Below are 24,181 nucleotides of genomic sequence, written 5' to 3'. Positions count from 1 at the left end.
AACAATGATAATGGCTATAAGCTCTGGCTGCCTCACCAAACTCCAGGGGAGACATCACTTTACCCGCATACCTTACTGAAACCTCACAACACCGGGAAAGGCAGGCATTACTGTCCCTTTTTAGGAAAGAAGAAACGGGGATCAGAGCAGCTCACTTGAATCAAGGCACAGACAGGATTTGCAGTTAGGTTTGGCTCCAAACCCAGGGCTTTCCCTAATACGATACTGGTCAGGAATTTTTTTTTTTTTTTTGCGGTACACGGGCCTCTCACTGTTGTGGCCTCTCACGTTGCAGAGCACAGGCTCCGGACGCACAGGCTCAGCGGCCATGGTCCACGGGCCCAGCCGCTCCGCGGCATGTGGGATCTTCCTGGACTGGGGCATGAACCCGTGTCCCCTGAATCGGCAGGCGGACTCGCAACCACTGCGCCACCAGGGAAGCCCGAAAAGAGTCTTAAGTACAGTCCCAATTCAGCTGAGTGGGTGCTTTCCCACTTGGACAACTAAAGGAACTCAACTCATGGTGAAAGCTTTTATCCTATATAACTATGTTCTACTTAAACTTCATTTAGTTATATGCCGATTTGCTATCTTCAATTGTATATATTTAGTTTCTGGTCTCACAATTTTCCTTCCTGGTAAACAAAATGTGCTCTGGTACTAAGGTAGCTATGTTTTAGCAATGTTGTTGTTTGAAACATTTGCAGTTATTTTCTGTTGCATAAAAATAAAATTTTCACAGCTCTATAAAGACATAAACCGGGACTTCCCTGGTGGCACAGTGGTTAAGAATCGCCTGCCAAGGGCTTCCCTGGTGGCACAGTGGTTGAGAGTCTGCCTGCCGATGCAGGGGACATGGGTTCATGCCCCGGTCCGGGAAGATCCTACATGCCGCGGAGCGGCTGGGCCCGTGAGCCATGGCCACTGAGTCTGCACATCCGGAGCCTGTGCTCCGCAATGGGAGAGGGCACAACAGTGAGAGGCCCGCGTACTGCAAAAAAAAAAAAAAAAAAAAAAAGAATCGCCTGCCAGTGCAGGGGACACAGGTCGGGAAGATCTCACATGCCGCGGAGCAACTAAGCCCATGCACCACAACTACTGAAGCCCATGCACCCTAGAGCCCGTGCTCTGCAACAAGAGAAGCCACCACAATGAGAAGGTCATGCTCCGCAACGAAGAGTAGCCCCTGCTTGCCACAACTAGAGAAAGCCCACGCGCATCAATGAAGACCCAGCACAGCCAAAAATTAAAAAAAATTTTAAAAAGACACAAACCAACCCTTTCCTTAAGTAGCAGTAGCAATGAACAAGTAGAAGATACTCCCTTTACAAGTGTGATTAAAGTTTGGTTAATCTAAAGCAAGATTCCTATCAGGCAGAGAGACCACATTCTTTATAGATCATAACACACCTGTCCGACACTAGGTGGAAAATGTTACAAGAGCTCAACCAACCAATAATACATCAAAGGGCTTCACGAATGGAAAAATTATACAATCATGTTTGGTATTTTGCTTAAAGATAAAAACTTATGATGCTATTTTAGAATTATCAAGATTTGTAAGAAATATGTAACTGTTTTTTCCTTGTGAGTTAACCCATGTAGGAGTTAGGGATTATCAGAGGGGAAAACCTGAAGACACAGATGGTCAAAACAAATTGATTTGGGCTTACGTCACTTCTATCAAATGAAACCTCGCTTCTTTGTCTCTTTCCCTAGAATAAAATGGTCTTCACTCATATTTATGATTCACTTCTAGCTTTCCCCCCGATGTCGCAATTACCATATAAGCCACAAGCCACGAGGACATAATTTTGAGATGGAGGGGAGTGTATAATTGAGGGTTAACGCCTGTGGCCTTTGAGAACCCCCTTTGAGAAAGGTGAATTATAGAAAAGAACACCACCAGCCATAACAATAAGGTGCACGTTATTCCCACAAGGGCTCCTAGTGCTGCTTTTGACATGGATAATGGCACCAAAATGATCTAAGAATGCCCGCTCGTGCCCCACGTGCTCACCCTGTCAACATGCACACAGAGTCTCTCACCTCCCGTGTCTCCGTTTTCCCAGAAACATCATCCACCCCATCAGTCTCACAGGAAACTAGTTCACAGAAAAATAACGAACCGATTCCCCAGCATAACACTTTCACTCACGACTGCTGAATTCCACTTCCTCACTCTCAATGTTTCTGTCACTTTTTTTTCCTTACCTTTTTCAGACCAACTTTTCCATATGCAAACTTCGGTGTGGATGGAGGGATAGGGCCTTCCGGTACTTTTTCAAACTATAAACCAGAGTGGAAAAAGAGAGAAAAGAAAAACAGCCGTTAAACTCTCAGAAACATATCTATACAATTCATGTTTCAAAAGGAGGGTCAAAGAGTCAAACAACAGTGCCAGTGATTTTTGGAAAGGCAAAGGAACCAAAAACTCTCCCCAAAACAGAATCTAAGTATATATCTTTGTATGTCTTTTCTTTAAGCTCCAGGAATCATTCAAATAATTATAGAACAAAAGACTTCAAACCGAAAGCAAAAACAAGTAGAGAGAATAACGGTGACAGCAGAAGACTGAAGTGGAGGAGAAAAGGAAAAAGGTACATGGTAAAACGGACTCTGAAGGGAGGGAGTTTATAGTAGGAAAAGATTGTATTTGCAGATTAAATCTCATTGGTAGATTAAAGTTTTGTGTCAATGTTAAATTTGATGTGGTTATATAAGAGCATATTCCTGCTTATTCTTACAAAATACACACTCAAGTATTTAGGGGTAAAGGGTCCTGATGTCTGCAACCCTCCAGAGGTTTAGGAAACACACGGGCTTGACGAGGGGCAAATGATGACGCAAATAGAGTGAAATGTTGACAGGGTGAATCTGGGTGTGGAATGTACAAGTGTTCTTTGTAATATTCTTAGTCTTGAAACTTTTCTGTAAGCTTGAAATTATTTTTAAATAAAAAAATTTAGAAAATAAAGCCTTATTAAATATGTACACACACAGAGTCACACACACAATTTATATTAACATCAGAAGGTATGGGTGTAATTCCCAGGTCTTAAAAATGTCTATGTCCATCTGGAATCTCCAAGTAGGTTGTATTCTGATCTGTCAGGATCCTTACAGTTCTTTCTTTCCTCCTTTCTCCCTTGCTTCCTTTCTCTCTTCCTTCCTTCCTTCCTTCCTCTCTCTTGCTCTCTCTGCTTCCCTTTTTAAAAGTAATAAAAAAGAAGAGAATAAAACACTGCTATAGTAAAAAGCAATAGTCTCCTGACTCACTATTCTCTTAGTTCTGTTCTTCAGAGGAAACCATTTTAAAATCATTTAATTCTTCCAATTTTTGCTTCTTTTAGTCTCTAAATAATATACTCATCTGCTATTTCTTGTTCAGTCAATTTAAAGCATGATTATTGATTTCTTTAATACATGGGATTTAGCTCAGCTGTACTCTTCTGGGTATCTCCCTTTCTTACCAATGTGGTTATGTCATTTTCACTTTCTCTACTGGTTACGTTTGTAGCTTTAAATAATATCATATACCTTTATATCTCAGTTCTAACCAACTAAGACATCCCTTGTGTCCACACATTTAAAGATAAGGCTATTTGCATGCTTTGCTGAGCTCTCCTCTCCACTCCCACCTCCAAACCATCAACTGTACTTTTTACATTGTCACGGTTAAAGTCTAGTCTATAGCCATAAGTCCTCCCTTCAAGTGTACATTGACTCTAAATTAAAAATCAGGGCTTCCCTGGTGGTGCAGTGGTTAAGAATCCGCCTGCCAATGCAGGGGACACGGGTTCAAGCCCTGGTCCAGGAAGATCCCACATGCCTCGGAGCAACTAAGCCCGTGTGCCACAACTACCGAGCTTGTGCTCTAGAGCCCGTGAGCCACAACTACTGAGCCCATGTGCCACAACTACTGAAGCCCTTGCACCTAGAGCCTGTGCTCTGAAACAAGAGAAGCCACCTTAATGAGAGGCCTGTGCACCACAACAAAGAGTAGCCCCTGCTCACTGCAACTAAAAAGAAAGCCTGCATGCAGCAACGAAGACCCAGCACAGCCAAAAAAAAAAAAAAAAAAGTCACCAATGCTCACATTATTATAATTATATAAATATTGCTCTCTGCACAGCTAAGTGGCGGATATGTACTGGGATGGTATGTTCTCTCTCCTTGTAGATGACTTTTTTCTCTTCTTTTCCCTGGGGTTTCTAATTGCTTTCTTTTTTCCTGTCTGCCGTTAGGTTAACACCTCTTTAGGTTGTTCCAAATTTTCAGAGATGGTATCAAGCTTCTCCCACCACTCTTTCCCCCACCTAGAAAACTTCCTACTGGAACCCTCAGTCTTCCTGCTCCAAGGCTTGAGAGTCAAGGATTTTTTTAAAACTTTTATATTTTATTTATTTATTTATTTATTGCCCCACCGCATGGCTTGTGGTATCTTGATTCCCTGACCAGGGATTGAACCTGGGCCCACAGCATTGAAAGCGCCAAGTCCTAACCACTGGACCACCAGTAAATTCCCTGAGAGTCCAGGATTTACCTTCATTATTCTTCTGGCTTTTCCCTCCTGTTTCTAGACTCTCATGACTTCCTCATTTCACTAGAGAAATCTCAAGTAACTTCCTAAGGACTGGTACATGGGAGGTAAACTTCCTGAATCTTTGCAATGTCTGAATATGTCACATTTAATTAATAATTTGGATGAGTATAGAATTCTATATTGAAAATCATTTTCCCTTAGAATGACAAGGGTACTGTTCTGTGTCCTCTATCACCTGGTGTGGCTCATGCCAGGCTCATTCCTGAAAAAGGTGACCAGCTTTTTCTCTCTAGAAGCTTGTAGGCTGTTTATCCTTGATGTCCTAAATTTTTATAAGGATGTGTCTGGATACATATGTTTTTTACATTCATTATGCTAGGCAACTCAGATATCCTTTTCTGTTTTGGAAAAAAAATCTGTACTGTTTCTTTGATGTTTTCTTTTTCTCCATTTTTTTTCCCCTTCCTTGTAAGTAACCTGCACATCCTAGATTCTTCCTCTGTATGTCTCATATATCCTCTCTTGTTTCCATCTCTGTCTTCTGGTTCTAATTTCTAGGATATTATTTTTAATTTCCAATAACTTTTTCTTGGTCTCCTTTATCAAAGTATCCTGTTCTTATTTTATGGATGCAATATCTTCTCAAATCTCTCTAAAGGATACACATTTGAGAAAGTTTGCTTTGTTTTGTTTAAGGTCTCTCCTGTCTCCTGAATTCTGTTGCCTTTAGGGTTTTCTGTTTATTTCATCTTGGTCTTTCTCTTTCCCTTTGCAGGTTTTACGGATGTGCTCAAACATCTGGCCGTCATCCTCAGTTGTCTATCCATATTTAACGGTAATGCAGATGAGTGCGCTAGCATGTGCACACTCAGCTTCTCTCTGCCAGTCTTGCTCTGTGTACAGGCGCCAGGCTTGTGCAGTTGGGAGCTTTGTTTTAGGGTGACTTGGCAGGGAGTCAGACATAATATATGGGGTCTTTGCTCTGGGGCTGTTCTTTTTTTTTTTTTCCAAAAAAAAATCCTCTGATTTTCTTTTTTTTTTTTTAATAAATTTATTTATTTTATTTATTTATTTTTGGCTGTGTTGGGTCTTTGTTGCTGTGTGCGGGCTTTCTCTAGTTGTGGCAAGCAGGGGCTACTCTTCGTTGCGGTGCGCGGGCTTCTCATTGGGGTGGCTTCTCTTGTTGCGGAGCACAGGCTCTAGGCACACGGGCTTCAGTAGTTGTGGCATGTGGGCTCAGTAGTTGTGGCTCGTGGGCTCTAGAGCGCAGGCTCAGTAGTGGCGCACGGGCTTAGTTGCTCCGCAGCATGTGGGATCTTCCCGGACCAGGGCTCGAACCCATGTCTCCTGCATTGGCAGGCGGATTCTTAACCACTGTGCTACCAGGGAAGCCCTGATTTTCTAACTGATAGAAAGATGCTTCCTTGATGGATAGTCTATTTCAAAGTGGGGTGAAGAAGTGAAGGACATGACAGGAAATATGTAGAGTTTCATCAGCCTTCCCATTTTCAGCTTTCATTTTCATCCTTTTCCTTTCCTTTCCTTTTCATTTCCACCCTTTCATTTCCATGCCTGCATTTCCAGGGCCCTGGCTCTCCAGGGTTCTTTAAGGCCAATCTCCCCCTGTTCCCTGTTCCTATAACCCCCTTTCCATCATCACTGGGAACCTAGATGTTCTCATCCTACTTCTTCAGTCACCATTGCTCCACCTATTTTTGTTTCCCAGAAATCCGTTGAAATCTCTCATGCATGGACAGCTCCCCTCTTGCTGGCTTCATTAGAAAAAAAATCCTTTTTTATCATTTAGTAACATTTTGGAAGGGAGAAGAGACAGATATGTAGACAGACAGCCATCTTGAACTGGGAACCCTTTGTATTTCTAATATTCTATGAGTCTATATTTCTGTGAAAATTTTTTAAAGATCATATTAAAAATGATCTTCATGACTCATAGTAACATGAATGTGAGGCCAGAGTTACTGCTAATCTTAGAGTAAGATGTAAGATCTCTCTTCCCAGCTTTCCCTGAAGTCTAGACCACATTCTTTCTTCTTTGTAAGCTGACCCACCCCATTCCCCCCCACCCCCATTCTGGTCAGTAAAATAAGTAAACACAAATCCACAGAGGAGACCTGACAGCTGTACAGTTCGTTTTCTGAGGTCCCCTATACACTGCACATGGTAGTGACCATGGCACATCTAACTCCTGAAGTCAAGGTGGATTCCAATATAGCCAGGACTGCAATCCCTCTACCACATTGGAAGAAAAAGTCACCGCACAGACACCTTTATTCAACCTACATTCAGCCAGTTCTCTCATCTTATTTACTACTCACAAAGACCTTCATAGCTAGTTATTATATTTCCTTTTTAGAGCTGAGACTGAGGAACTTGCTCAAGATTTTAAAGAGGGCAAGGGAGGGAGCTGGGACTTTGACTCCAAGTCTAGCGTTGTTTCTACAGCTCCATCTTGACTCCTTTTTTGCTGAACAATAATGGAGTAGAAAGTGTCTTACCCCATAATTCCAAAACCAAAAAAATCCCACAAAACCTTCTCTCTTCTAGTTTTCCTCCTATACCCCCTCCCCACTTATGCACACATAAAGATAGGAGGTGATTTTGTAATTTGCCACTTACCAAAAGCACTTTTGACATGACCAAATAGTAACAATAATTTTATTTACTTGCATATTACAGTCAAACGGATATGACAGAATTTACATATGGTTATGTATGGTTTACATAACCATAACCTTTCAATATTAGGAGTTGAATTATTTCCAATTTTTGATATTATAAATAATATTGCAATGAACAACTTCATGTCTATAGCATTTTCCATGTTCAGAATTTTTTAAAAATAAAGTTCCAAGTAAGGGGTCAGTAGGTCAAATGATATAAGCATTTTATATGATTCTTAATATAGTGTATGCCAAAGCTTTCACCAAATGTCTATACTTGTTTATGTCTTTTGCCCAATTATCTAATTGGATCTTGAATTTTTAATCAGTGGTATGAGCTCATTATATTCTCATTATTAAGCCTCCATGTGTCTATTCCACTTGCCACAATCTTCTGTCTTTAAAAAAAATAATTATAGTGAGTTTTCATTGATTATCATACAGCAAAATTCTAATCTGTCCAACTGATTAATATGTCAGAAAAGAAATAGACAAATATGCCAAAATATTATACTTCTGAACCTTTATTTCTCCATAGTAATTTGTACTTTAATCATAGTTTGTTTTTTTTTTTTTTTGCGGTACCCGGGCCTCTCACTGCTGTGGCCTCTCCCGCCGCGGAGCACAGGCTCCGGACGCGCAGGCCCAGCGGCCATGGCTCACAGGCCCAGCCGCTCCGCGGCATGTAGGATCCTCCCAGACCAGGGCACGAACCCATGTCCCGTGCATCGGCAGGTGGACTCTCAACCACTGCGCCACCAGGGAAGCCCTTTAATCATAGTTTTAAGAGCAGTCATAAATACTGCTTCTTATCCTACCTGTTTAGATGGACAAATTCAACATGGGAAGCTGCTCTTTTCCCAGTGTAATCCAATAGATTCAATGGTGACCAACTTTTCTTTTCCCAAGATCTCTAATGTTTTCATTCATTTATCTAACAAGCTCTTAGGAAGTACTTTGGGAAATTCCCTGGCCAGAGTTTAGGACTCCACGCTTTTACTGCCAGGGCCCGGGTTCAGTCCCTGGTCGGGGAACTAAGATCCCACAAGCCACGGCAAAAAAAAGGAAAGTACTTTGTGTCAGGTCTTATGCTTGGGACTAAGGATAATAACAGCCCCTAGTCCAGAGTGAGAACGTATAAACAAGTTATATCAGCAACCTAAGAGAAGTTGTGTCTTCAAGAGTTCCACAGTATAATGTGGTGACAGAAAACAAAGTGTGACTAAATCTTCAGAGAGACGAATCAAAGACAAACCCCAGAGAAGGTAATGAGATGTGTCCTCATTTTCCAGATGGATCAGGGCAGAGGGACCAGCGTGTGCAGAGGCCAGCAGTTGTAAACTGCACCTCCTGTAAAATTCTAGAATTTTATGTACCTTCATTTTAAGGCTAGAGACTCACATACAAGAAAGTGAGAATTGAATAGCACAGGGAACTATATTCAATATCTTGTAATAACCTATAATGGAAAAGAATCTGAAAAAGAATGAAAAAGTACTGAATCACTTTGCTGTACACCCCGAACCTGACACAACATTGTAAATTAACCACGCTTCGATATTTTTAAAGTGGTACAGAAAAAAAGGGGAGAATTGAAAGATGAGGCTTGATGAAAACAGGGGCAGAGTCATGGAAGGCATCCTGACGAGATCAGCATTTCAGAGAAACCACTCTGGAAGACAGACTAGAAAAGCCAGGTCTGTAGGAAATGAATAGACTAATGCCACAAGAGTACAGGTGATGCTTTAAAAGACTATCTATTTGGATTAGCAGATGCAAACTATTATATATAGGAAGGATAAACAACAAGGTCCTACTGTATAGCACAGGGAACTATATTCAATATCTTGTGATAAACCGTAATGGAAAAGAATATGAAAAAGAATATATATATATGTATATATGTATAACTGAGTCACTTCTGCTGTAGCAGAAATTAACACAACGTTGTAAATCAACTATACTTCAATAAATTAAAAAAAAGACTAACATTCATTAAGTAATATTCACATCGAACTCCTTAATTATCAGACATAAACACTGTGTCCACCAGCAACATGGATCATCAAGAGACAGCTGTGTCTACCCACTGAGCTAATGTCATTCCAGCCATAAACCAAGAAGGACAATCAATCAGCCAGTATAGACTGGTCCTGGGTCAAGTTTCAAACTTCATTAAGCTTCTGGAGTACTGAAAATCATGATGGCCATTCTCTCATGTCCAGTCCCCGCCCAGCCTCACTACCACCCTCATGGAATTCCGAGATCCCCTCCAGTCATCAAGGTCCTCAACTACAACTTAATTTCTGCAGAATGACCCATCTTCAGAAAGTCAGCTGGACTCACCTTTGATGGAGTCCCTATGAAGAACTGGAACAAAACTCTTTTAAAAATCGGTCTGAAATTCATTCAAAAGCATACAAAAATAAACTCACCACTGCCCCTCTGAGGAATTGCTACCAAGGAGGAGGGCGCTACCCTATAGTATTATGCTTCATCCTCGAGGTCAAGGTGTTAACCACGTCTGGTTGAGTTTTACCCACACCAAAGAGAATACATTTAAAAATGCAAATGTCACGAGCTTTGTCACGCCTTGAAGAGTCCTGTGCAAGGGCTGCCTGGAGTCTTCACCGCTGAGCACAAGCTTGTGCAGCCTGCTGGGAAATTCCCATCTCTAGGAGTCCATGTCAGTGAAACAGACTGTCCATCTCCATCCAGCTTACTCTTGAGATGAGCTAAAGAAGAGACCCATTCGACTTTTTAAGTCTTTGGTGAAGGAAAGAGGCAGGAAGAGCTATATATGGGGGTATTTATGATCCCATTTCTTTTCCTCGATGCAGACAAATACTTTGAATACCACCTAACAAACCATCGAAGTGAACATCTACAAAGACTCAAAAGAAAGAGCTCACTTTTAAAGTCGTTCATTTCTCTCTTCCAAACCTGAAATATCAAAAAAGAGAAGTGGGGAAAGATGACCACATCTTAAGCTGCAATCTCTCATAAGCTACTGAATTACATTAATTTCTGAAGACTCTGTCTCCTTCATGGGTTCATTTTACTGTGGCCACTGGTTAAATGCTTGGGATCCTCTGGGTTTGTCTTTTGCTTGGCCCGCTGCCCTTCTCACTCAGCTTCAATCTCAACCTCTCCTGGACTTCAGCCTCCACCTCCACAATGACTGCAGAATCTGTGCCTAACGGATTCTTCTTGGAGCTTCTCACTCTTAAGTGAGGTGCTTGCCAGACAGACACCTCCACCTGGATGTCCTCAGAAGCATCCTGAGCTCAACTTGCTTCTCCCTCCCCCTTCCCACCTGTGCCTTCTCTGCAACCCTCTATGTTAGCTGCTGACCCCAATACCAATCTAGTTATCCAACCAAGGTTGTAACCTGGACAAATCAATGACTCCTCATTCTCCCTCACACCGGCATTCAGCCAGTTGCCAAATTCCATCAGTTTTACCTCCTGAATATTTTTCAAATCAACTGCTTCCTCTCCACTCCCCGTTGGCCCTGCCATCATCTAATTCCTAGGTTACTGCAGCAGCTGCTGAACTCATCTTCTGCAGCCAGAAGTGCCCCAAGGGAGGGTCCTAGCAGTGCGTTCTCATGGTTATAGGTTTTTGTAAAATTTGCAGAAGTAATGCAATTTAATCACAAAAGGCTAAGACCCTCGCCTCTTTCTGTTCCAGCTTTCCTGTGTTAAACATCCTCTTGGGCCAGGAGGCTTTAGAGTGGCTACAGGCATCTTTGAGATTCAACCAAACGAGAGTTGAGGTGGGGATTTATTTAATTTGGGCATAGAATATATTTACAAGGTTCACTGTCACTCCTATGAGTAGGTAAATTATTGCTAACAGATTATGCTGATTCGCAATATGATTGTGCTCTAAGGCATCCAGCTCCAGAAATATGTGGGTTGTGGAGGGGAAACAGGGTTTAAAATGTTATGGGGCCAGATCATCAAAAAATCTACAAACAATAAATGCTGGAAAGAGTGTGGAGAAAAGGGAACCCTCTTGCACTGTTGGTGGGAATGTAAATTGATACAGCCACTATGGAGAACAGTATGGAGGTTCCTTAAAAAACTAAAAACAGAGTTACCATATGACCCAGCAATCCCACTATTGGGCATATACCCTGAGAAAACCATAATTCAAAAAGAGTCATGTACCACAATGTTCATTGCAGCTCTATTTACAATAGCCAGGACATGGAAGCAACATAAGTGTCCATCAGCAGATGAATGGATAAAGAAGATGTGGCACATATATACAATGGAATATTACTCAGCCATTAAAAGAAACGAAATTGAGTTATTTGTAGTGAGGTGGATGGACCTAGAGTCTGTCATACAGAGTGAAGTAAGTCAGAAAGAGAAAAACAAATACCGTATGCTAACACATTTACATGGAATCTAAAAAACAAACAAAAAAAATGGTCATGAAGAACCTAGGGGCAAGACGGGAATAAAGACGCAGACCTACTAGAGAATGGACTTGAGGACACAGGGAGGGGGAAGGGTAAGATGGGACAAAGTGAGAGAGTGGCATGGACATATATACACTACCAAATGTAAAACAGATAGCTAGTGGGAAGCAGCCGCATAGCACAGGGTGATCAGCTCGGTGCTTTGTGACCACCTAGGGAGGGTGGGAGGGAGGGAGATGCAAGAGGGAAGAGATATGGGGATATATGTATATGTATAACTGATTCACTTTGTTATAAAGCAGAAACTAACACACCATTGTAAAGCAGTTACACTCCAATAAAGATGTTAAAAAAAAAATGTTATGGGGCCAGGACCTGTCTATAGAAATGTCTTCCAAATATTACAGCTCATGCATGAAAGAATTTGAGAGAGATCTCCCCAGTTTAGATAACAATCCTAAATATTCATATAATGCTATCAGTAACAAAACGTGAAGCTTTCCTGTTTTTCTAAACTATCAATACTAAAAAACAAATTTCAATCAGTCACACTTGAGAAAGATTGCCAGTCTCTCTAGAGAAGAAGATTACAAACATTGTTGTCTTCCGAAGAGACAATAAAACAGCATGCAGCCAAAAGAATATAAGGAAAGAAGGATGGCAGAGGTGTTTCAGTTAATAAAGCCAAAATATGTTTTTAAGTTTTGTGATGTTTGCAATTTTTTTTTTTTTTTTTTTTGCAGTATGCGGGCCTCTCACTGTTGTGGCCTCTCCCATTGCAGAGCACAGGCTCCGGATGCGCAGGCTCAGCGGCCATGGCTCACGGGCCTAGCCACTCCACGGCATATGGGATCTTCCCGGACCGGGGCACGAACCCATGTCCCCCGCATTGGCAGGTGGACTCTCAACCACTGCGCCACCAGGGAAGCCCTGCAATTATTTTAATTAAAAAATTTTTTTTAATTTGTAATGATTTTTAAACAATTTTTATTGTGGTATAGTTGATTAATATTGTGTTAATTTCAGGTGTACAGAAAAGTGAATCAGTTATACATATACATATATCTACTCTTTTTTCTTTTTAGATTCTTTTCCCATATAGGCCATTACAGAGTAATGAGTAGAGTTCCCTGTGCCATACAGCAGGTTCTTATTAGTTATCTATTTTATATACTGTAGTGGGTATATGTCAATCCCAATCTCCCAATTTATCTCTCCCCCCACTTATCCCCTGGTAACGGTAAGTGTGTAATGATTTTTTTTTTTACTCATTTAAATATACATTCGCTTTTGGTGCCTCACTCAGTACCCTTTCTGAAATGTATATCTGACTATGTCACATGATGTATTCAGCAGCATTAATGTTCTTGGTGAAGGAGGAGATAGCATCACCTATACCTTAAGGAGAAAGCATGGCAGTGTTGGTTCCCACTAGAGGGGGAGAAGAGACCAGGATGTAAATAGAGAAGTGCAGGTAATTAAAGGTCCAGTTGAGGTTGGAAGTACAAATTCCTGTTCCAGCCAGTCCACACTGAAGTTCACAGTCCTCCTGCCTGGTTTCAGGGCCAGAGTGTGACAGCAGAATGGTCCAGGCCAGTGGATTGTGGAGCAGGTGCCCTTGAACAGCAGCAGAGAGGGCTATGGAGGGTGATGGTGAAAGACCCTAACAGCCATCAATCCTAAGAGCCAGTGAAGATCAAGAAAATGTGAGGGGTTGCAGGGGTTGGGGGAAGGGGCAGAAAGAAGTAGCTAAATATGTGGGAGAATAAAGACGTGAGGTTATGATGAGGCCAAAGATTAGATGATGTTTTGTGCAAGAAAAGCACATGTAAATATCTGCTTTTAAATTTGACTTGGATTGTTTTTCTATGTTAAGCATAGAAAAACTCATTATTTCAGAAGGTAAATGATTCTAAAAATAAACCTGCCAGCAACAGCACTGAGAGGTATATACCCAAAGGAATCAAAAGCAGGGACTTGAACAGATACTTGTGCCCCAATGTTCAATGTAGTATCATTCAAAATAGCCAAAAGATGGAAACAACCCAAATGTCCATCAAGAGATGAATGAGCTGAATAGATAAACAAACTGTGGTATACAAGTCGTCCCTCTGTATCTGCAGAGTATTGATTTCAGGACCCCCACAGATACCAACATTCCAGGAAGCTCAAGGGACTTGAGTACATCTGCATATGTTCCGTGCACATTCTCTCATATATTTCACATCAGCTCTAAATTACTTATAATACCTAATACAGTGTAAATGCTATGTAAATAGTTGTAAATACAATGTAAATGTTATGTGAAAAATTGCCTGCATGCAACAGACTCAAGTTTTGCTTTTTGGAACTTTCTGTAATTTTTTTTTTTTTTTAATATTTTCAATCTGTAGTTGGTTGAGTCTGCGGATGTGGGACCCACAGATATGGAGGGCTGCCTGTATATATACAATGAAGTATTATTCACCCATGAAAAGAAATGAACTTCTGAAACATGCTATAACATGAACCTTGAAAACATTATGCTAAGTGAAATAAGTCAGACACAAAAGGAAAATATTGTATGGTTCCACTTTTGTGAAACATCTACAATATGCAAATTCACAGAGGCAGAAAGTAGACTAGTGCTTACCGGTGGCTGAAAGGAAGGGGAAATGGGGAGTTATTGCATAATAGTTAGCGTTTCTGTCTGGGTGGATGAAAAGATTTTGTAAATAGATAATGGCGATGGTTACACAACATTATGAATGTAATTAATGCCACTGAATTGTACACTTAAAAATGGTTAAAATGGGGCTTCCCTGGTGGCGCAGTGGTTGAGAGTCCGCCTGCCGATGCAGGGGACACGGGTTTGTGCCCCGGTCCGGGAAGATCCCACATGCCGCGGCGCGGCTGGGCCCATGAGCCATGGCCACTGAGCCTGTGCGTCTGGAGCCTGTGCTCCGCAACGGGAAAGGCCCGCATACCACAAAAAAAACAAAAACAAAAACAAAAACAAAAAATGGTTAAAATGGCAAATTTTATGTTATATATATTTTATCACAATTTTAAAAAATTAACATACAAAACCCACTGAATTGTGTATTTTAAATGGATGAAGTCTATGGTATGTGATTTACATCTAAATAAATTTGTTTAAAAATAAACAAACCTGAAGTGGTTTGTGAGATGAGGCAACAGACTGTAAAAGAAATAAGTCCACAGGCACTACAATAAAATCAAAGAAATCAGTAATTTAAAAAGGGAAGTACAATGGAATATTCATGTACCATTTAAAGAGACAAAAAAATTAAATATAGTGTATGTGGATGCATGTATTTGTGGTAAAAAATCACAAAAATGTGTGTGAAGGATAAATACTATTCCTCCTCCTCCCTCTGAGGAGGGAGGAGAAGAAACAGGAAATAAACCCAGCTTTATCTGTGATGTATTTTCTTAAAAAATCAGAAGCAAAGATTTCATAATAACCTGTGTTAAATCTAGGTACCAGGTACATGGATGTGTGTGACATTATTTTATATATTTAACATTTTTTAAGTAGGTTATATTTTAAAGACAAATATATATAATAATATTTCTCATAAAGAAATAAAAGACTCCTTTTATAATGATATTAGTTTTAGAAACATGGAATATTTGGGAACAAACATATTAAGAAATGGACAGGGACTATTTTAAGAAAACTTTAGAACAAGAAGGACATCAGAGAAGACTTGAATAGATAGAAAGGCATTTTCTTAGCTAAGACTCAACATTGTAAATATCACCCCTAATTTGATGTATAAACTTAAAACAAAATAGGTATCTCGAGTTTTTACTTTGTTTTGAAGTTGACAGAATAATACGAACGTTTACATAGAAAAGTAAACTTGCAGGAATAGCCGGAGAAATACTGAAAGACTAAAGATGGAAGACTAATCCTACCAGATAATAAAACATTGTAAAGGTAACAATTAAAACAGTTTGGTATCAATAAAAGAGAAAAAAAATCAATAACATTGGGCTTCCCTGGTGGCGCAGTGGTTGAGAGTCCGCCTGCCGATGCAGGGGACATGGGTTCGTGCCCAGGTCCGGGAAGATCCCACATGCCACGGAGCGGCTGGGCCCGTGAGCCATGGCCGCTGAGCCTGAGCGTCCGGAGCCTGTGCTCCGTAACGGGAGAGGCCACAACAGTGAGAGGCCCGCATACCGCAAAAAAAAAAAAAAAAAAAAATCAATAACATAAAAGAAAATGTTCAAAAATAGACCCAAATACTTATGGAAATTAAGTAGGTGACAAAATGGGCACATCAAACCAGTGGCAAAATAATTGATAAGTCAATAAAAAGGGCTGGGATAACTGTCTAGTCATTTAAGAGATGAATATATATACATGTATAACTGAATCACTTTGCTGTACAACAGACACTAACACAACATTATAAATCAACTATACTTCAATTAAAAAAAAAAAAAAGAGAAAAGTAAAGAAAGAAATGAACCCTTCAGGGACTTCCCTGGTGGCACAGTGGGTAAGACTCCACGCTCCCAATCCAGGGGGCCTGGTCAGGGAACTAGATCCGACATGCATGCCACAACTAGGGAGCCCGCCTGCTGCAACTAAGGAGCCCACGTGCTGCAACTAAGACCTGGTGCAACCAAATAAATAAATAAATATTTTAAAAAAGAAAGAAAGAAAGAAAGAAATGAACCCTTCAGCCCCACGTAAGTCTTCAGAGACTGCTGCTTCGCCAACAGCTTTCAGTGCAACCTCAGGAGAATTCACGAGCTAGAACATCCAGCTAAGCCACCCCTAGATTCTTTACCCTCAGAAGCTGTGTGAGGTCATAACATTTGTTTTTGTTTTTTTTAAATTAATTAATTAATTTAATTTTTATTTTTGGCTGCGTTGGGTCTTCGCTGCTGCCGCGGGCTTTCTCTAGTTGCGGTGAGTGGGGGCTACTCTTTGTTGCAGTGCGCGGGCTTCTCATTGCGGTGGCTTCTCTTGTTGCGGAGCATGGGCTCTAGGCGCACGGGCTTCAGTAGTTGTGGCACACGGGCTTAGCTGCTCCACGGCATGTGGGATCTTTTCAGACCAGGGCTCGAACCCATGTCCCCTACACTGGCAGGCGGATCCTTAACCACTGCACCACCAGGGAAGTCCCACATTTGTTGTTTTAAGCTACTGAATTTGTAGGTAATTTGTTGTACAGCAATAAATAGGGGAGAAAACAAATCTCCCTTGAAGATTCACATCCACAACTAGCCCACAACTAAAATACATGACATTCAGAGCGTGTAAGTCAGGAAGGATGTAATTGGAGTTAATGTGAGATAAAGTTCTGGTTGTAGGAAGGAAGTAAAGATATGGATTAATTTTAAATTCTTGTAAGTAAAAACTGAATGTTAAAGTTTTTTGAAAGCCAGACATAAAGGAGTGCATACTGTATGAACCCATCTATATAAAGTCAAAAACAAGCACAGCTAACCTATGGTGATAGAGGTCAATGGGAGGCCAATGACCAGAAGGAGCATGAAGGGAGCTTCTGGGGGGCTGTGTGTTGGTTCCAGGGGTTCACGCTGTTCTATACTGAGTTGTATTTTGGGGGGGGTACATATTTCACACTTCAATAGGTAACCACTAGAAGAATAAAAATATAGTGCTTCCCTGGTGGCGCAGTGGTTAAGAATCTGCCTGCCAATGCAGGGGACACGGGTTTGAGCCCTGGTCCGGGAAGATCCCACTTGCCACGGAGTAACTAAGCCCATGTGCCACAACTACTGAGCCTGTGCTCCAGAGCCCGCGAGCTACAACTCCTGAAGCCTGGGCGCCTAGAGCCCATGCTCTGCAACAATAGAAGCCACCGCAGTGAGAAGCCCGCACACAGCAACAAAGACCCAACGCAGCCAAAAATAAATAAATTAAATAAATTAATTAAAAAAAAAAAGAATAAAAATATAGTAAATAACATCCAAACTAGGGTGGGAGGGAGATGAAATAAGGACACAAAAATAAACAGTTTAAAAGAAAGTAATAAGGGAAGACAAAACAGAAGAGCTGGACAAATAGATTATTATAAGATGGTTGAAATGAATTGATGTGTATCAAGAATTATAATGAATGACAATGAACAAGTGCACCAGTTAAAAGACAAAAATGTTCAAACTAGATTTTTTTAAAATCCAGCTATATCCTGTTTACAAGGGACACGTTTTTATTTTTATTTTTTTAATTGAAGTAACGTTGATTTACAATGTTGTGTTAAGTTCTGCTGTACAGCAAAGTGATTCAGTTATACATATACATTCTTTTTTATATTCATTTCCATTATGGATTATCACAGGATATTGAATATAGTTCCCCATGCTATACAGCAGGACCTTGTTGTTTATCCATTCTGTATATAATAGTTTGCATCTGCTAATCTCAAACTCCCAATCTATCCTTCCCTCCCCCCTTGGCAACCATAAGTCTGTTCTCTACGTCTGTTGAGTCTGTTTCTGTTTCCGGACACGTGTTTTTTTTAAAAAGGATATAAAAAGGTTGAAATTAAAGCATTATGAAAGATATACCAGATAAATACTAACCAAAAGAATGCAGGTAGTATTAGTATCAGACAAAACAGACTTTAAGGCAAAAAGCATTATCAGAGATAGATGACTTCCATATAATGATACTAAAAGATTTAATTCTCAATCTACATATTAATAACATGGCCTCAAAAACTGACAGAACTACAAGAAGAAATACATAAACACAACTCTCTCAATAACTAATAGAATAAACTGACCAAAAAATTTAGGAAGGATATCAAAGATATCAGCAGCACCATTAATAAGCTTAATCTAATGAACACATATACAGATTATAGCCAACAATTATAAAACACGAAGTCTTTTTGAGAATACACAGAATATTTGTTCATATTGGTATAGGCCAGGCTCTACCGAGAGGTTCAAGAAACTTCAAGGGATTGGTATCATACACACTACATTCTCCAACCACAATGCAAATATGTGAGAAACCAACAGACTAGAAAAATACTTATGTTTAATAATTTAAAAACTCACTTCTGAACGTTTGAAGGGTCAAAGAGAAATCAAAATAGGCATGTTTAAAAGCAAACAATAATAAATATATTACATATCAAAACTTATGAGATGGCACCATAGCAGTACTTGAAGGAAATGTATAGACTTGAGTATTTATATTAGAAAAGAAAAGAAGAAAGCCCAGTTTAAAAAGCTAAGCTTCAAATAAAGGAAGGAAATAATAAAGATAGGAATAGAGAGCTTTGAAACAGTGAACAAATGTACAAGACAGGACTTGGGAGTCATCACTCTAAATTCTACAGAGATTAAACCCACAATAAAAATCACACGAGCAACATTTTAACCACACATCTGAAAACGTAGATCAAATGGACAAACTCTAAGAGTAGTTAAGTATAGATCATATTTTTCAATATGTTTAAAAATTTTCATAATATAAATAACACTTAGGCTTAAACTAAGACTACAGTATACCTAAAACTAACAGAAAAAAAAGTCCATACCATATATAGGCAGAAAATCTTTGTTTTTTAACTTCAAAACTCAGGTGACTGAGCAGAAAAACTGTGGGTTTTTTTTTTAAAGCCACACAGAGACAGGAAACCCCACCTGGGTGCGTTAGATGCCTCAAAGGTCACAACGTTAGCAGGACTAAGCATTCAGGTGTCAGGCCAGGAGGAAACAGCAATCACTTGCCCCAAATAGAAAAATGAAGCATTGCTGACAGCTCACATTTGTACCGTGTTCAGAATGCCCATGGATTTTCTTTCCTGCATACTTCAGCTACTTATGTGGACACACATTTTCTTCTGTTTAGTATGAATAATAGTATAAACGGCCACCGCTTACTGGACAACAGATGTGTCAGGGCTGTACCGGAGGCCTTACCTGTGTTCTTTTTAATCCTTACAACGTACTGTGGAGTACCTTGCTGACAGGCTCACTCTTAATCGGGTGGGACCAAGACTCAAGGCCAAGTCTTGCTCATGCTTCTCTTCATCCGTCCTTTTAAACACAAAGGCTCCAGGAAGTTGTCTACAGAGCATTGTGAGTCCCGGGCAGGCTCTGGCCCAGACCAGCCCCTGCAGCCCATACAAAGCACTCACCTGCTGAATAACATCCCGCACAGCAAAATATTTCTCACTGAGGTCCCCGGCCTCGCTCAGGGGGGCATCATAGTCGTAGCTGGTGGGCTGTGCTTGGTAGGGCGTGTTGGCCCCTGGAAGACAAAACCGTGCCACTAGCTACTAAGGAAGGCCTTCCCCTGGGACAAGTTCTTTGGGATTCATGGCTCGGCATTGTGGAGGGAGAAAATAAGGAACACATTAGAGCCAACTGTTAAGTGACACAGAGGTGGCCCTCAGGAGGCAAGGTTTAGAGAAACGAGTTTCTTCCTGCAGGTGGCCCTCGCCAAGCTCTTAGAGTCTACGGAGCACTTTCCCCATCCACTCTCTCAGCGACCCCAGCAGACAGCCCTGTCACTGGACAAGCAGGGCCTCTGAAGCTCCCCCCAAAATCCCTGGACATCTCACAACCAGCAACGGCAAGGCTCATGGCATGACCCACATGTCTGACTGTTAACCCTGCAGCCGTGATCTTGTTCATGACCTCATGTGTGGCTGAGAAAAGGTCCATGGTGGACACACCGTTTTCTGGGCCCAGGATCAGCTGCAAACAACTAAGGGGCTATCAGACCAAACAAACTGGGAGATGACTGCAGACACACATCAGCCCACTGAAAGTCAAGTGTAACCTTGGGCGTTTGTAATGTCTGCAAAGAGCTAGGGGGTGCTGTGGTGTGCCTCTCACATTGACCTTCAGGGCCCAGGCACTCACTCATTCCCCCAGTTACCGGGAGTGCTGGCTGAGTGCCCCTCTCTGGTCCTTGACCTCTGCTGGGCCGCCTTGCCCAAAATTACACCCCTCCTGGGATCGCCCACATCCAAAGATTGACCAGTGCAGGGATATAAAAGCCCAGTCCCCTTGCCTCAAAGGGCCATCCCAGCTCCAGAGCTCCCTCTAGAATCAGCTGAGCCACTTCTGAGACTGCATCACTGCCCAGCTTCTCCTTCTGCCCAATCCTGACTCTCACTGGTGTTGCCGCTGGGAGCACACCCCAATAAACTTGTGCCAGGCAATCTCAGAGTCCGTTTCCCAGGGAACATGACCCGCCACAGAGACTAATAGGTAATGCCAATACTGTGGATGCAAAAAGCAAACAGCGTTGCAATTATTGTCCAAGGGGCACAGTCTAGACCAGTGGGCCCCAGCCTTGTCACAGGTGATATTCACAGATAGGAGACTCTGCAAATTTGGGCAGTGACCCTGTGTCAGCACAACCTGCCCTGGCCTGAGAGTCACGTGGAGAGCTCGTTAAAACACACTCCTTAGCCCAACCTGGGATTCTGATTCACCAGGGCTAGGGTCAGACCGGAGACTCTGCATTTCTAAGTAAGCCTCCCAGGTGACACTGACGCTGCTGTTTGCAGACCAGCAAGGCTCCATGCCACCCCTTTCTCTTCTATTCCAGAGAGCATTTTGCAGTGCAAGTGTGTGAAAGAATACAGTTATTTTAGGATAATCTTATATCCAATCTAATTTTTAAGTAAATGAGGCACAAAATCTGACAGTTCACTATGATTTAGTAACGAATTCCTTGGAGTGATCCCACAGCTCACGAATGATGGAGCCGCCCTGGGTGATCCTACTGGTGGCGGGGTTGACAGATGAGGGAGGCCAAGGATCAGGTCATCCCCCAAAGACTGTCTAATCTGTTCTATGCACAGAATCTATATTTTGAAAGACCTGGACCACTCAACCAATTGAATTGATCCAGTCATATTACTTTTACTCTCCTGCCTCTGGGAACACCTATGTTAAAACACATCCTTTGCTGTGAGATACAAAGAAAAGAAAAACCACATCCCTTGCTGCAAGGAGCTCACCTTCTCCTTTGTGGTCCCTCCTCTTGCTCAGTGTGGCAGTGACCTCGCTCCACTAGACCAAGTGCATCCTAGTGGTAGGCATGGCCTTGTTTACCCGAGGCCCCTGCAGAGCCATGCATGAGAAGGAGCTCTGTGAAGGAGTGTCAACAAGTGTGAACACCCAGAAACATACTTTACGGGCCAAGGGAACCCAGGCTGGGAAGTTGGCCAATGGGTTACAGGACAGACTGGAAAACTAAGTCTGTGCAGTTCTATCAGTAGAATCTTCCTCTGGATGTTTCAGATCCCCACAGGGCAGTGTCCTAGGGAAACAGTGCTGACTTCAGCCTCCTCTGGCCACGCTGGGGAGTGTGAGGTAGGAAGACAAGAGAAATGGCAGGATGTACCGCTCCTCAGCTTTGCAGGGTGTGTGAGGAGGAGAGGACAGCCTGGCTCCCGTGAGGATACATGAGCACAGAGTGGGCGCCTATCTGCACAGCATGGGCAACTATTGTGGGCAGGAACGCAGTGAGCACCTGAGCCGGAGGTTTTCTCCCATGCTCTCCTCTGGGAAGCTGGCCCGAAGAATAGCAGCCAAAAGCAGAGACTGCTCATCCCCCCCGCCCAACTCCCACAAAGAGACCGGGCAACAGGGCAGGAGAGAAAGGACCGCAAACACAGAGGGGCTGGTTTGGGGGTTGGAAACACAGGCTTCAGGCTGCAAGGAGTTATCCAAAGAGCGGTGACCAGCTTTCCAAGGCCTGAGTTTGAGCCCAGGCTCCACTCTCTGCCAACTGAATGGGAATCTTGTGGACTTTTTTGGTACCCTGTTTTTCTTCTTTGTAAAGTGGGTCCATAATCCCCAGCCCAGATGAGACTGCTATGAGGACTAAGTGGGAAAACAGAGGCAGAAAAAGCCTTGTATTGTTTATGGCAGGGTCAGGGGCAAGGGACAGGATTAAGGACAACTTCTGAGTGGTAGTTTTATACATGTAAATTTTATTTATTTTTAAAATTTTTATTGGAGTATAGTTGATTTACAATGTTGTATTAGCTTCAGGTGTACAGCAAAGTGAATCAGTTATTATACGTAAATTTTAAAAAAGAATGTATTGGGACTTCCCTGGTGGCGCAGTGGTTGAGAATCTGTCTGCCAATGCAGGAGACACAGGTTTGATCCCTGGTCTGGGAATATTCCACATGCCGCGGAGCAACTAAGCTAGTGTGCCACAACTACTGGGCCTGCGCCCTACAGCCCACGAGCCACAACTACTGAGTCCGCGTGCCACAACTACTGAAGCCCACTCGCCTAGAGCCTGTGCTCTGCAGCGGGAGAGGCCACCACAATGAGAAGCCCGTGCACCACAACAAAGAGCAGCCCCCGCTCGCCGCAACTGGCGAAAGCCCGTGCGCAGCAACTAAGACCCAACGACGAAGACCCAATGCAGCCAAAAATAAATAAATATATTAAAAAAAAAAGAATGTATTGTTTTCAATAAAATAATAGGATATAAAAAATTGTTTCATGAACTGTAAAGTTTCAAAAAATATCAGTCTTTATTCCTGGATTGGTGACTGGTCTTGGTTCCATGGATGGAAGCTAGGAGGAATCTCTACTTTCTGAATGCAAAAGGCATCACAAAGTCTGAAGTGTTTCTAAGGGGAAGACAGACACAGGGCTGATCTAACTTCAGTTACCAACCTTGGCACACTACTGTCTTTTAAGAAATGACATTTGAACTTTGCATTATCTCCATTTTTTGGCTCTAATAATAATATTAATAATACTTTAACCAAAGTCTTCTCCTTGACCATCCTGCCCTGCACAAAAGATAGCAGTTTGAAGAAGAAAATTCATTAAGAGCTGATAGTGTCCAATTACTAACACCAGGAGACTGAGGTCCAATTAGGTTTCCAAAACTCAACTGTAGAGCATCCTCAGTGACTCCTAGAGGAAAATGCAGATGTGGAGAGATGTGGGGAATGAGGTCTAGAGAAAAGCAATATAGGATGGTTTGTCTGGCAAAAGTCAATGACAATGAAGAGAATTTTACCATAATTTTTCCTACTAAAAAAAAAGACCATATAGGCCATATAGGAATGTAAAATGGTGCAGCTGCTTTAGAAAACACTGTGGCAGTTCCTCTAACTCTAAATATAGTTAGTTACCATATGAAACAGCAATCCCACTCCTAGGTGTAAAGCCAAAAGAATTGAAACAGGGGTTCAAACAAATACTTACATATCAATGTTCATAGGAACATTATTCATAATGGCCCAAAAGGGGGAACATCCCAAATGTCCATCAGTTGATGAATGGATAAACAAAATGTGGTATATCCACGCAATAGAATATTATTCAGCAATAAAAAGGAATGAAGTCCTGATACACAGTACAATATAGATGAACCTTGAGAAGATTATGCTGAATGAAAGAAGTCAAACACAAAAGACCACAAATTGTATGGTTCCCTTCGTATGAAATGTCCAGAATAGGCAAATCCATAAAGACAGGGAGTAGACTAGTGGTTGCCAGGGGCTGGGAGGAGGGAGAGTGGGGCATTTC

At 41.7% G+C, this 24,181-nt stretch overlaps 1 protein-coding gene across 2 annotated transcripts in view; it reads right to left on the bottom strand.

Moving 5' to 3' along the window:
* The window catches only part of GLB1 (galactosidase beta 1), a 92,690-nt gene that overhangs the window by 29,238 nt on the left and 39,271 nt on the right, over positions 1–24,181 (bottom strand). For both annotated transcript variants that reach the window (XM_082637546.1, XM_082637545.1), the window contains 2 exons: positions 19,798–19,910; positions 2,215–2,289 (listed from right to left, as the gene is read on the bottom strand). In XM_082637546.1, coding sequence (XP_082493672.1) covers positions 2,215–2,289; positions 19,798–19,910 — 188 coding nt within the window. The remainder of the gene's footprint in view (positions 1–2,214; positions 2,290–19,797; positions 19,911–24,181) is intronic.

The sequence above is a fragment of the Mesoplodon mirus genome, assembly GCF_964341445.2.
Source record: "Mesoplodon mirus genome assembly, chromosome: 12".
Lineage (NCBI taxonomy): Eukaryota > Metazoa > Chordata > Mammalia > Artiodactyla > Ziphiidae > Mesoplodon > Mesoplodon mirus.
This window is presented reverse-complemented; position numbering and strand designations above follow the sequence as displayed.